We start from the raw sequence: 13,877 nt of genomic DNA, 5'->3' as shown, positions 1-13,877 counted from the left end.
CGCCACTATCCACTGGCCTGCAATCAGCTTCGGGCCTCTCACCTGATGCAGCCAGTCCAGAGAGAGGATGGGGATGCCCCGCCCCAGGGCACACAGGAACTTGACGGTCCGGCGGATTCGATCAGTGACCAGGTGGGAAGCCTCTGCCACTGATTCAGCCAGACTCCCCCCGAGCGCCAGCACTGCCCGCTCTCCCCGGGTGTCCAGAACGCCTGTGAAGAGCACCTGTGTGGGGGATGGTTAGCCTGAGCAGTCAGTAACCCACGACAGCTCTCATGGCTGCAGTCCTCCCCACCCTCCCCTCCCCGCCCACCGAGCCCCAGCCCTGCTCTCCTACTTTGGGGACTGTGGGTTCTTGGTCAGGTTTGGTCCGTCGCAGGCCGCGGCTCGGTATGCTCTTGGGCTCCTGCTCTGCCTGGTCTCTCTTTCTCTTGCCTGGTCCAGGAATGACCACGCCCTGGGATGAGAAGGATCTCAGTGAGTCTCTGAGCCCTCACATTCTCGTTCCTACTTTGTGACCCAGCCAGCCCTCTCACCTCTTCCTTCCCTGGCCTCTCTGCCGCATCTTCCTCCTCGAGGCCCGCTGTCTTCTGGGGCACTTCCTCGCATTGGGGCCGTTTTTGAAGTGGAGGGGAATCTGCAGTAGCTAAAGACCTCTTCCGGTGTTGAGTGGCCTTAGGCTGGGGCTCTGGGGTGACCCTCACTCTACCTGCTGCCTCTACCTTTTGAACCTGAGGAGTATGTGTGGGTACCTCGAGGGGCTGGGGAAAGGTAGGCTCGGCCATGGGCCTACGGGACTCTGCTGCCCGCATGGCTCCTCGCCTTTGGCTCCTGGAGGCTCGGGGTTCAGGCTGGGGGTGTGTGGAACATGAGTTGCGAGCAGTGGGGTCTGTGAGGGAGCCGGGCTTTCCAGGAGCCCTCTGTCTCCTGCTGCGACTGGTTTGAGGAACGGGCTGGTCTGTAGCGGTGGGAGAGCGGGATTCAGGGGTGGCAGGCACCAGGGCAGTGCTTACTGCAGCGGGCTGAGCCACAGCCTCGGGGACAGGGCAGTCTGTGGGGGTGGAAGGCTGGAGCTCAGGAACTACAGGGACAACTGGCTCAGGGGTTCTGACAGCAGACCTCCGTGTCCTGCCCCGCATGGCCCGAGGTGTAGGCTCAGTGGTGACAGGCTGGTCTGTAGGAGTAGGAGGCTGGAGCTCTGGAGCTGCCAGGACAACTGGGTCAGGAGTCTTGGCAGAGGGCCTCTGTGTCCTGCCCTGAGATGTGGGCTCAGGGGTGACGGGTTCGTCTCTGGAACTGGAAGGCTGGAGCTCAGAGGCTGTGGATTCAACTAGGTCAGGGGTCTTGACAGAGGACCTCTGTACCCTCCTTTGAGTCTCCCCAGGTATAGGCTTGGGGATGCCAGGCTGGTCTGTGGGGGTGGGAGGCTGGAGCTCAGGGACTGTAGGGACGGCTGGTTTGGGATTTTTGACAGAGGACTTATGTGTCCTGACCTCAGTGTCTCCAGATGTCCTAGCCTCAGTGGTGACAGGCTGGGCTGTGGGGGGGGAAGGCCGGAGGCCAGGTTGCAGAGGGCCTCTGTGTCCTGCCCTGAGATGTGGGCTCAGGGGTGACGGGTTCGTCTCTGGAACTGGAAGGCTGGAGCTCAGAGGCTGTGGATTCAACTAGGTCAGGGGTCTTGACAGAGGACCTCTGTACCCTCCTTTGAGTCTCCCCAGGTATAGGCTTGGGGATGCCAGGCTGGTCTGTGGGGGTGGGAGGCTGGAGCTCAGGGACTGTAGGGACGGCTGGTTCAGGGGTCTTGGCAGAGGACCTCTGGGTCCTGCCTCGAGTGGCCCGAGGTGTGGGCTCAGGAGTGACAGGCTGGCCTGTGGGGGTGGAAGGCTGGAGCTCAGGGGCTGCGGGGACAACTGGTTCAGGGGTCTTGGCAGAGGACCTCTGTGTCCTGCCTCGAGTGGCCCGAGGTGTGGGCTCAGGGGTGACAGATTGGTCTTTGGATATGGAAGGCTGAAGCTCAGAGACTGTGGGGACAACTGGTTCAGGGGTCTTGACAGAGGACCTATATGTCCTGCCCCGGGTGGCCCGAGGTGTGGGCTCAGGGGTGACAGGCTGGTCTTTGGAAACAGACAGCTGGAGCTCAGGGGTTGTGGGTTCACCTGGGTCAGGGGTTTTGACAGAGGACCTCCGTGTCCTGCCCCGAGTGGCCCGAGGTGTGGGCTCAGGGGTGACAGGCTGGTCTTTGGAAGTGGAAGGCTGGAGCTCAGGGGCTGCAGGGACAACTGGGTCAGGGGTCTGGGCAGAGGACCTCTGTGTCCTGCGCCGGGTGGCCCGAGGTGTGGGCTCAGGGGGGACAGGCTGATCTGAGGGGGTGGAAAGGGCTGTGGGCTCAACTGGGTCAGGCGTTTTGACAGAGGACCTCCGTGTCCTGCCCTGGGCAGCTTGAGATGTGAGCTCAGGGGTGACAGGTTGGTCTTTGGAAGTGGAAGGCTGGAGCTCAGGGGCTGTGGGTTCACCTGGGTCAGGGGTCTGGGCAGAGGACCTCTGTGTCCTGCCCTGGGTGGCCCGAGGTGTGGGCTCAGGGGGCACAGGCTGGTCTGTGGGGGTGGAGTGGGGAACTGGAGAGGGTGTCACCCTGGCCCTGACTTGAGGTGTTGGGTGGAAAGGCTCCAGTGCAGAGGATGAGCAAGTCTCTGGAGCTTCCTGACTCTCATTTTGCCTGGTCCTTGAGATGGGAGGCTTGAAAGAAGGTGGAGAGGAAACGGACTGAGGGGCAGGATGCTCTTGGCTCTGAGAGATAAGGGGGCCTGGGGGTGGGGCCGAGGCTTCGGCCACTGTAGAAGGCAGACAAGCATCTGGGGGGCCCTGAGCACCCTGGGGAGAAAAAGAAACAAGTGAGGGAGGAAGAGGTGGACAGCAGAGAGGTCAAAGTCAAAGCTGCTCGGACGCTTGTTTACGGTTCAAGTACATGCGCTGGCTCTGCTCTTCCCGCCCGTGACCCCATTCCACTAGACCAAAAGCTTCCTGGGACCGTGACCTTCTCCCCTTAATGTCAGTGCAGTGTTCCCCACACATGGACGACGAGGGCGAAAATGATGGCTGGGGCAAAGAGGGAAGGGACATGAGGAAAGGGACTGCATCAGGTAGGGGACACACAGCTCGGGAAACGCATATGAGAAAGAACGGGCCCCAAAGGAAAGGGAGACACGCCAGCTGAGGAGTTGAGAAAGTGGGCGAAAATGGACAAAGTGGGGAAGAACCTGGTTAAAGCGAGGCCAGGACAGGGGCACTGGAGGGGACAAGGCGCTGACTAGGGAGTGGGGAGGCACAGAAAACAGCTCACCCTGGAAGCCTTCGTGGCAGGCGGCGCCTTGCAGTTCCTACGACCTAGAGAAAGCGACCACAAAACGGCTGAGCTCTGAGCAGCCGGTTGCTCAGGGGTTGCCTGTCACGAGGCCTCTGTGCCACCCCGGGTTCGTGCTCCTTCACTTACCTCTCTGCTGCCTCCTTGGTCTCACAGGACCGCCCCTTCTTCCGCCTGACTGGCTTCCAGAAGCAGTTCCCTGAGGGTCCTCGGCCTCCACCTCAGGCTCTGGCACTGGGCTGGAGGCTTGCCTTTGCTGGCCCTGACTCCCCTCGCCCGTCTCCGGTATCACTTTGGGCACCGTCACGTCTAACCCAGGTGGCGCTCTCTCTCTCTTGGGTACTGCTTTCTCTACGTCTCTCTCACATACTTCTCTTGCAAGGGTTTGCGTCTCCATTTCCTTCTCTTGGATACCCTTGGTCTCAGTTTCCACCTTCAGACTCTCTCTAGCCTTTTCATGACTTGAACTTTCCACCTTTTCGTCCGCCTCTGGTCTTCGTGTGTCTGTAGCTAACTCCCGTTTTCGCTTTCTGCTCTGCATCCTTTTGCTTAACCCTTTCTCTGCCTTCACTTCTCTCTCTCCTTTCGGTGGCAGTTTCTTGGTTTCCCTCTCCAACAGCCGTTTCTCGGGGGTCACCTTCTCCACTGTTTCTGGTGTACCCCTGTCTTTCTCTGCAATCTGCCCCCCTCTGCCGTGAAGCTCCAAAGACTCTTTGTGAATGGGGCTCTCTGCAGGTTGGTCTGATGGTGCTGCTGTGGGTGAAGATGGGTGAGATCCATGGGCCTCCAGGTAGGCAGCGATAGGCTGGGTCTCAGAGCCCTCTGAGTCTCTTGGAGAAAACGGCTGTGTAGCCAAGACCTCCCATGGCTCATCCAGGGTACCTGGAAGTAGAGATGCAGTGAGTGAGAGAGAGAAATGTACAAGCTAACATGGTAAAAGGTTGAAAAGAATTAAGATAAACATTCATAAATAATAAGTGAGTGATATTTCTATCAAGAAAAGCCATACCCTCATATGAAAGCTCCCTCAGCGACCTCTTTAAAAACGATCTAAGCTTGGGGCTGGCAGATAGTGTGGTGGTTAAGGGCACCAGACTCCCACATGGCCAACCACAGTTTGAGTCCCAGACCTGGCAGCTTGCTTTCTCACTTTCCTTCTCTCTCTAGCTCTGTCCCTTTCTGGTCAAAATAAAATAAATAGTTAAATAATTCTTTTTGGAAAAAAAAAGATCTAGGCTCAGGGCTGGCTCCACAGCACAGCAGCTAAGCCCTGTGCATAGGGCACTGGATGCCAGATGGTCAACCATACAGTTCAAACCCTAGCCCCTGTGGCTTGAACAACATGCTGGGCGCATGTGTCTGCCTGCCTAAAATCCTCCCAGGATGGAGAAACAGAAGAAAAGGACTGTGGTGTGACTGCACAGCATTAGAGGTTACTTCCTCTCTCTCCTCTGGCAAGAGCATGCACTGTCTGACCAGTATGCCCAGCTTGGCAGCACAGCCAGCGGCACACTGATCTGCAGTGCTGGGCGCCCACGGCCAGCTATGGGAGCCGATCCCTGAGAGGGCCTGAGAACATGCCAAGATCCTGACAAGCTGAAGGGCCAGAGGAAGGGGATCATAGTGGAATAAGACTCTGTCGAGGGTCTCTCTCTGTACATGCCATTATGAATAAAACAAATGAACTTAAAGAAATAACTGGACGTGCTGGTCTATGGGCTTGACTCAATACATTTTTTTTCTGATAAGATAGAGAAACATCATCAGGACAGCCTAAGGACTCAGAGGGAGAAAACAAGAAAGGATGGGAAGCTGAAGGTACAGAGGAGGGGGCCTGGGGTCTGGTACCTGGGGTCTGGACGCTGCAATGGGAAGGGCCAGGCTCTTCAGGCAGAGTGGACAAGAAGGCCTGGGTGGGTTCATCCTCCGTGCTCTGGGCTGCTGCAGAAAACAAGGCGGCCTAAGCACGGCTCCTCCACAGAACTGCAAGTCCTGCTCCCACCTCCTGCCCTACCCACGCCAGCCTTCACACCTTCAAAGACCACCAGTCTAATCTCTCGGCGCCTGCCGGCACTGAGATTCAAACACAGACGTCCTCACCTTCCGGGCTGCCATTCTCTCTCTCCACAAAACACTGGGTAGCTTGAAGGTCCAGATCTTCAAAATCTGGTGGGAGAGGAACACAGCATAGATGACAAAACAGTCATATCTGAGTCTTGATTCCTTATTTTATTCCCTACTACTCTCTTCTCAACCCCAGCCCTCAGAACCACTGTTCATTTCGGGGGTCAAGGGAAAAAGAAAGGTCAGCACTTACCGTCACGGCTGTCTTCAGAGTCCTTGGTCCCGCCCACATGTGGCTCTCTCTCCCTTCCTGTGGGGGTCTGGGCTCCCTCTCTCTGTGGCTGGGCGGGTCCCCCAGGAGTGCTTGTGTCCACCACCAATTCTGTGGGGCTCTCCCTTGAGACAGGGATAAGGTCCCGCTCCACTTGTGCCACAGGTGACCCTCCCTGGGCCCCTACCTCAAGAGCCCTCTCCTGCTCAAGAACAGCCGCAGCCCACTCCGGAAGCTTCTCTCTCAGACCTGCCGCTGCTGAGGTTGCCAAGGGTGTGCCCTCCTCCACATCTGTTTTACAGTCCCCGTCTGGACAAGGCCGAGCTCGCTCTAGAGGCATCACAGGCAGCTCTGGGGGGGCACACCTTACTTCCACATCTGTTTGATCTGTCTCCTCTACAGACACCTGATGCTTGTACAGAGGAGTGACACCTGGCCCTGGTGGGGCTTCCACCCCCACTGCTGTGTGGCTGTCTCCTGCGGTGGAGGCTGGGCTTCTCTCTAGGTGGCTCCCCGCTGAGCTCATCCCTGCTTCCCTATTTACAGCACTGTCGCCAAGAGCAGGGGGGCGCTGTTCTGAATGTGCTGCAACACAGGCTCCATCCTTGTCTGTGTGACGCCTGCAGACCATTTCTCTCATCTGCATGGGGAGCCCGTCCTCCTCCACGTCTGTGTCACTCTCTCTCCCAGGAGTGCCCTGGTTTTGCTCCAGAGGGACCGCAGAGTGGGCTCTGTTCTCGTCCACATCTGTACCTCTGTTCCACAGCACAGCTCGGCTCTCTCTCAGACATGCCAGAGTGAGCGCTGCCGAGACTTCCTCCTCGTCATCTGTGTCGCTGTTGATCACCACGGAGGTGTGGCTTCTCTCCAGAGGGACGACCAGTGGGGCCCTGCCCTCCTTCACATCTGGATCATCTCCAGCCTGGCGTTCCTGCAGAGGTGCCAAGCCAGGATTTCTTGTACCCACTCCATGGAAGATTTGCCTCTTCTTCATGGGAACTACAGCTGGCGTAGCCGGGATTCCCTCTTCTTCCACATCAGTATCACTGTCGATGAGGCCGCCGGGCTGGGCCCTTTCCACGTGGACTTCTGCTGGCCTTCCAGGGCTCCTGCTCCCACCTTCCACATCAGTATCACTGTCCTCCCCAGGAGGTTGGCTCCTTTCCACAACCGCCTCAACTGGAACCGCTCCATGCCTCGCATCTCTCTTAGCTTTTGTGTCACTGTCCTGCTCCTTTGCCGAAGGCTGAGCCTCTTTGAGCTGGATTTCAGCTGCAACTCTATCAGCTTCACGGTGCACATCTGCAGTAGTACCTCTTCTGACAGCTGAAGTGGCCTCACCTGCTGGCGGTTGCTGAGTTTCGTCCTCATCTGTGTCACTGTTCAAGTTGAAGGCAAAAGGTGATCGAGGGCCACCCCGGGCAGGGGAAGACTCCTCTTCATCACTGCAAAGGGAGAAGAGAAAGAGTCTTAGGAATCTATTTCACAGGAAAGAATACCCCACTCAGCCTTGAACTCCTTGAGGACAGACACAAGATAGTATCTGTCTTTTTTTTTTTCCTTAAAGAATTATTTTATTTAACTTTCTTTATTTTAATTTGACCAGAGAGAGAAAGCGAGAAAGCAAGCCGCCAGGTCCAGGATTCGAACTGTGGTCAGCTGTATGGGAGTCCAGTGCCCTTAACCACATTACCTGCTGGTCCCCCATTTTCTCTTTAAAAAAAAAAAAAGAGCTATTAATTTAATTAATTAGTTTATTTTTCATTTAACCAAAGAAAGACAGAGAGAGAGGGAGAGTGAGAAAGCAAGCTTCCAGGTCTGGGATTTGAACTGCAGTTGGCCATGTGGGAGTCAAGTGCCCTTAACTACTATGCCACATGCTGACCCCTGGACTCACCTTTCTATTCACATGGTAACTCTATGCCCTTGACTTAGGTGGGATCATTCCAGGTTTTTTTTTTTTAATAATTTACTTAATTTTATTTATTTATTTATTATTATTTTAACATTCTTGATTCATTCATTTATTTTTAATTTGACCAGAGAGACAGAGAGTGAGAGAAAGTGAGAAAGCAAGCCACCAGGTCCAGGATTCAAATCGTAGTCAGCCACGTGAGAGTGTCCAAGCGTTCTTAACCACCATGCCACCTGATGGTCCCTCATTTATTTATTTGAATTTGACCAGAGGGAGAAAGAGAGAGAGAGAGAGAAAATGAAAAAGCAAGGCACCAGGTCCAGGACTCAAACTGTGGTTGGCCATGTGGGACTGTCCAGAGCCACCTGCTAGCCCTCATTTCAGATACTCTTGTTTTCCTTTTAAGTACATATTTATTTCACTTCAGGCTTGAAAACATGACCATAACATTCAAAGGACATTTCATATTCTAGTTCCCAGGCAGCATAGCTAATGAAATTGTTGGAAAAAAAAAAAAAACATTCTCTGGCATGTGATCCTTTAAGGCAGCCTTGAGCATCTTATCAGTTAATGCTGAATCCTAACAGGCGAGGTCAGGACTTGGACATCAAACATCTATCTGACTTTCAGGTATGTTAAGCATATTTTGGAGAAGAAAGCATTTTTATCTTTTACAAAGGAATTTACATTACTTAATTCCAATACTAAAAAAAACAATGAAAACAATGAAAAACACATTTCCTGAATTAAAATCACCTTCTCAGTGATATCCACAAAGAATGTGTTATCAGGGCAAACCCTGCCAAGTTCTTTTTTGTTTTTGTTTTTGTTATAGGGTGCGTGCACTCGCCAGAAAGACAGACAGAAAGTAAGAAATCAACGCCCCCCCCACCTCCGGGATGATGGCCATCCCGCAATCCCTTCTCCTCCACTCTCCTCTCAGGATCTTGGGCACACACACACACGTGCCTGGTGTGAGTTTAAGTCACCGGGTCTGGGACTCGAACAGCAGTTGACTACATGGGAGTTCAGCAACATAGCCATTATGCTGACTGCTGGTCCCATAACCCTGCCAACTTCTAATACACACCTAAGTTACCATGGCTGGGATGTCCGCAACATTGGGCATTTGTTGGAACCAGCAGGTGGCATAGTAGCCAAGGTGCTGGACATTCTCACATGGCCAACCTCGGTTTGGATCCCAGAACTGGTGGCTTGCTTTCTCACTTTCTCTTTCTGCGTCTCTTCTGGTCAAATTAAAATAAATAAATGAATAAATAAAATTAAATAATTATTTAAAAAAAGGATGGGAGCATTTGTTCTGCTTTTTGTTCTTAAATTATTTAATTTCATTTATTACTATTATTTTTTCATTCACTAGAGAAAGAGAGAGGGAAAATAAGAGAGCAGGCTGCCAAGTCTGGGACTCAAACAGCAGTTGACCATTTAAGAGTCCAGCACCTTAGCTACCAGGCCGCCTTCTGGGCCACCATTCTTGGTTTAAAGCAAGATTACTAATACAGGGTCAACAGGTGGCATGTTGGTTAAGGGCACTGGACTCCCTCATGGCCGACCACGGTCCAAGTCCCAGACCTGGTGGCTTGCTTTCTCACTTTCTCTCTCTTTCTCTGGTGAGCACATGTGCCCTATAGCAAATTAACAATAAAATAAAATAAAAAATTATTTAAAAAACAAAACAATGGGATTAGCAGATGGTGTAGCAATTACGGTGCTGGTCGCTCATATGGCCGACCATGGTTCAAGTCCCAGACACGGTGGCTTGAAAATCACGCTGGGTGTGTGTGTGTAAGAATGGAGAAGGAACTGCAGTGTGGCCATCCTCCTGGGGGGTGATTTCTCACTTTCCCTCTCAATGTCTCTGTCAAGCACATGCACCTATGGAAAAACCCTCTTTAAAAAGAAAAAGAACAAGAGGGATTAGCATAAGGCATAATGGTTACATTGTTGGACTCCCACATAGCTGACCACAGTTTAAGTCCTGGGTCCAGTGGCCTAAAACTTACACTGGGTGCGCATGCATGCGTGCCCTCCCGAGATGAAATTTGAGGAGAAGGGATTGTGGCATGGCCATCCCTCCAGTGGGTGATTTCTCATTTTCTGTCTCTCTTGCCTCTCTAGTGCATGCACATGCCCTATAGCAAAAATGTCTCTCTCAAAAAAAAAAAAGAAAGAAAGAAAAAGAAAAAAGAGAAAGAAAGAGAAAAGGTAGATTCTGCATTTGGAAACAGTGGTTGATATGGGCCCTTAAATCATCTTTGCGAACACCTTTAATTGAGTAATGGTCTTCTTGAGTCAAATGAAAAGTTGAAAAAGTCAAACAATGGGGCCAGTGGGTGGCATGGTCATTGAGGCACTGGATTTCCACATGGCTGTCTGTGTTTTGAGTCCTGGACCTGGTGGTTTGCTTTCTCACTTTCCCTTTCTCTCTGCCTCTTTCTGGTCAAATTTAAAAAATAATAATAACAGGGACCAGCAGTTGGCATAATGGCTATGTTGCTGGATTCCCATGTAGTTGACCACGGTTTGAGTCTCAGACCCGATGGCTTAAACTCATGCTGGGTACGTGTGCATGCGTGCCCAAGATCCCGAGAAGAGAGTGGAGGAGAAGGGACTGTGGCATGGCCATACCCCCAGGGGGGTAATTTCTCACTTTCTGTCTCTGTCTTTCTGGCAAGGGCACATGCCCTATAGCAAAAACCTCTCCAAAAAAGTAAATAAAATAACAAATAAGATAAAATAAATACATAATTAAAAAAGAAAAGTCAAACATGGGACCAGCAATTAGCGTAATGGCTATGTAGCTGGATTCTCCCATACAGTCGACCACGGTTTGAGTCCTGGACCCAGCAACTTAAAACTCACGCTGGGCACATGTGTGTGTGTGTATGCCCAAGATCCCGAGAGGAGAATGGAGAAGGGATTGTGGTATGGCCATGCCCCCAGGGGGTGATTTCTCGCTTTCTGTCTCTCTGTCCCTCTCTATCTGGCGAGCGCACGTGCCCTATAGCAAAAACCTCTCCAAAAAAAAAAAAAAAAAAAGAAAAGAAAAGCCAAACACCTATGTACTGAGGCTGGAGTTTCCCATTGTTAAGTAGAGCACTTTCGTCCAGAACTTCTGTGCCATTTGGTTTTTAAGCAGGAAGATCGTTAGTTCCTCAACATTAAGATGTTCCCTATTGTGAGTGAAATTTTTCATTTTATGAGGAGTGTGTGCAGTTCTTCTCCAATCCTTGCTCTCTTCAAACTCGTATCTTGCCTGTTCTAAGACCATACCCAGGGTTATATTTTATTAATAGACAGTAAAGTTTTGCTTTGTATTTTAAAAAAGGGATGTGGCATGGCCATTCCCCCTGGGGAGTGAGTTCTCACTTTCTCTTTTTCTCTTTATCTCTCTGGCAAGTGCACAGACCCTATTGCAAAATCAATCAATCAATCAATCAACAAAATAGAGTGACTCGGTTCCCCAGCCCCAACTTGCATGACAGCTATTTCTCTTGGTAATTCATCTTCCAAGCCCTGGTTCTCCCTCCTTGTGCAAACTCAGGTGTCTGGCCCTCTGGCACCCACCTCTCTGGAACTACCATCGACAAGCGGGAGGACGTGGTCTTTGATTGTTTCACTGCACACCTTTCAGAAAGCGAATCTGTCAAGAAAAGAAAGGAGTAAACTTACAAACTGACATTCATTCCCATCTCCTTACTCCCCTTTCCTAATATACGAACTTACCTACTTCCTCCTCTGAATCCTCAGCCAACAGGAGCCTCTGGGGTTGAGCTCCTTCTTGTACCCTGGGTGTCTCCTCGACAGTTAGAGGGCCCCGGGAGACAACAGACAGGGGGACAGCCAGGCGATGGTACTGGCAGGGCACGTCCGCGAAGACGATCAAATCCTGGTCCTTCAGACGATAATTTACCCCAGGGCTCAGAACCTTAGGAGGCCTCAGGATTTGAGTGCCATTGAGGCTCCCACAATCCTGGAGGACAGGTGGCTTGTCCCAGCCCACGATCTCAATCACTGCATGTTGTTTGGAGATGGATGGAAAAGGCAAGGCCACAGAGCAGTCAGGCATTCGGCCTACCATATTCTTCCCGAAGTACAGCAGGAAATCTAAGAATTAAGAGAGGAAGACAGGCTCTAAGGCCAGAGTCGCAGCCTGTCATTAGGAAAATGTTCTTGGTAGGGGGACCAGCAGTTAGCATAATGGTTATGTCGCTGGACTCCCATATAGTCCACTGCGATTTGCGTCCTGGACCCGGGGGCCTAAACTCACTCCAGGAGCGTGTGCATGCGAGAGTGCCCAAGATCCCGGGAACAGAAGGGAGGAGAAGGGATTAGGGTGTGGCCATCCCCCCTGGGGGGTGATTTCTCGCTTTCTGTCTCTCTGTCTCTCTTTCTGGTAAGCGCACACACCCTATAGCAAAAACCTCTCAAAAAAAAGGAAAATGTTCTTGGTAGGTAACCTCTATTCACTCAAGGCTCCCACATACATTAGAAAACAAAAGGGTCAGGACCAGCGGATGGTGTAATGATTACGTCACTGGACTCCCATGTAGTTGATTGTGGTTCAAGTCCTGGACTCAGTAGCTTAAACTCATGCCAGGAGTGTGTGTGTGGGTGTGGGGTGTGGGCAAAATCCCAAAAGGAGAATGGAGAAGGGGTTGCAGCGTGGCCATGCCCCCTGGGGAGTGATTTCTTGCTTTCTATCGCTCTAAGTTTCTGTCTTTCTTTCTTTTTATTTTGAGAGTTTCTTGCTATAGGGCATGTGTGCCCGTCAGAAAGACAGAGAGAGACAGAGAGACAGAAAGCGAGAAGACAGAGAGAGACAGAAAGACAGAAAGTGAGAGATCACCCCCCAGGGGGCATGGCCACACCCTAATCCCTTCTCCTCCATTCTCCTCTCAGGATCTTGGGCACACACACATTCACCCGGCGTGAGTTTAAGCCACCGGGTCCAGGACTCGAACCGTAGTCAGCTACATAGAGTCAATGGACATAGCCATTACTCCAACGGCTGGTCCCCCCACTATCTGTCTCTATCATTCTGGTGAGTACACACGCCCTATACCAAAAATCTCTCTTAAAAGAAAAAAAAAAAGTCTAGGAAATGTATTCATTGAAGAGTATACATATGTAATGCTTTATTCAAATGCAATACTCATCCATCCTCATTGGATTTTTTCATTGTAATAAAATGTACATAATACAGGGGCTGGCAGGTGGCATGGTGGTTTGGATGCTGGACTCTCACATGGCTGACCACAGTTCGAGTCCCAGACCTGGAGGCTTGCTTTCCTACTTTCCCTTTCTCTATGTGTCTCTCTAGTCAAATTAAATAAATAATGATGATAATAAATGAAATAAAATAATTATTTTTAAAAAGTACATAATACAGGGATCAGCAGTTAGCGTAATGGCTATGTTGCTGAACTCCCATGAAGTCGACTTTGGTTCGAGTCCTGGACCCGGTGGCTTAAACTCACGCCAGGCGCTTATGCGTGTATGCCCAAGATCCTGAGAGGAGAAAGGAGGAGAAGGGATTGCAGCGTGTCCATCCCCCCTGGGAGGTGATTTCTTGCTTTCTGTCTCTCTGTCTTTCTGGCGAGCTCACACGCCCTATAGCAATAACCTCTCAAAAAAAACAAAACAAAACATAATACAAAATTTAGTTTTAATCATTTTTAAAGAATTATTTAATTGCAGGGGCTGGCAGGTGGTGTGGTGGATAAGGGTGCTGGACTCCGGCATGGCCAACCATGGTTCAAGTCCCAGTCCTGGCGGCTTCCTTTCTCACTTTCTCTCTCTCTCTCTGTCCCTCTCTGGTCAAATTAAAATAAATAAAATAAAGTTAAATAAAGTAATTCTAAAAAAAAAAGAATTATTGAATTGTATTAAATATTATTTTTAATTATTTAATTTTATCCTATCCTTATCAGATTTAAGGATAAGGGTGATAGAGGTTTCATAGAATGAATTAGGGAGAGATTCACCCTTTTGGATCTTTAGAAATAACTTGAGCAGAACGGGGTTAACTCTTCTGTGAAAGTTTTATAGAAAGACAGAGATAGAGAAGAAAAGTGAGAAAGCAAGCCCCCAGGTCTGGGACTTGAACCATGGTCAACCTTATGGGAGTCCAGTGCATTATCCACCACATCACCTGCTGGTCTCAATTTTTTTTTTCTATTTAAAATTTATTTTTTAAAATCATTTTTATTTGGGACCAGCAGTTAGCATAATGGCTATGTCGC

General features: G+C 50.8%; 1 protein-coding gene across 5 annotated transcripts in view; it reads right to left on the bottom strand.

Annotated features, from left to right (window-relative positions):
• The window catches only part of MDC1 (mediator of DNA damage checkpoint 1), a gene marked incomplete at its 3' end in the record, with an annotated part of 21,535 nt that overhangs the window by 2,313 nt on the left and 5,345 nt on the right, over positions 1-13,877 (bottom strand). For 3 of the 5 annotated variants that reach the window (XM_014586968.2, XM_014586970.2, XM_014586965.2), the window contains 11 exon segments: positions 43-225; positions 338-457; positions 537-1,242; positions 1,577-2,871; positions 3,341-3,384; positions 3,491-4,243; positions 5,210-5,302; positions 5,462-5,527; positions 5,679-7,141; positions 11,200-11,275; positions 11,359-11,739. In XM_014586968.2, coding sequence (XP_014442454.1) covers positions 43-225; positions 338-457; positions 537-1,242; positions 1,577-2,871; positions 3,341-3,384; positions 3,491-4,243; positions 5,210-5,302; positions 5,462-5,527; positions 5,679-7,141; positions 11,200-11,275; positions 11,359-11,739 — 5,180 coding nt within the window. 5 annotated transcript variants of the gene reach the window in all.

Source organism: Tupaia chinensis, unplaced genomic scaffold (genome assembly GCF_000334495.1).
Source record: "Tupaia chinensis unplaced genomic scaffold, TupChi_1.0 Scaffold000176_1, whole genome shotgun sequence".
In the NCBI taxonomy this organism is placed as follows: domain Eukaryota; kingdom Metazoa; phylum Chordata; class Mammalia; order Scandentia; family Tupaiidae; genus Tupaia; species Tupaia belangeri.
This window is presented reverse-complemented; position numbering and strand designations above follow the sequence as displayed.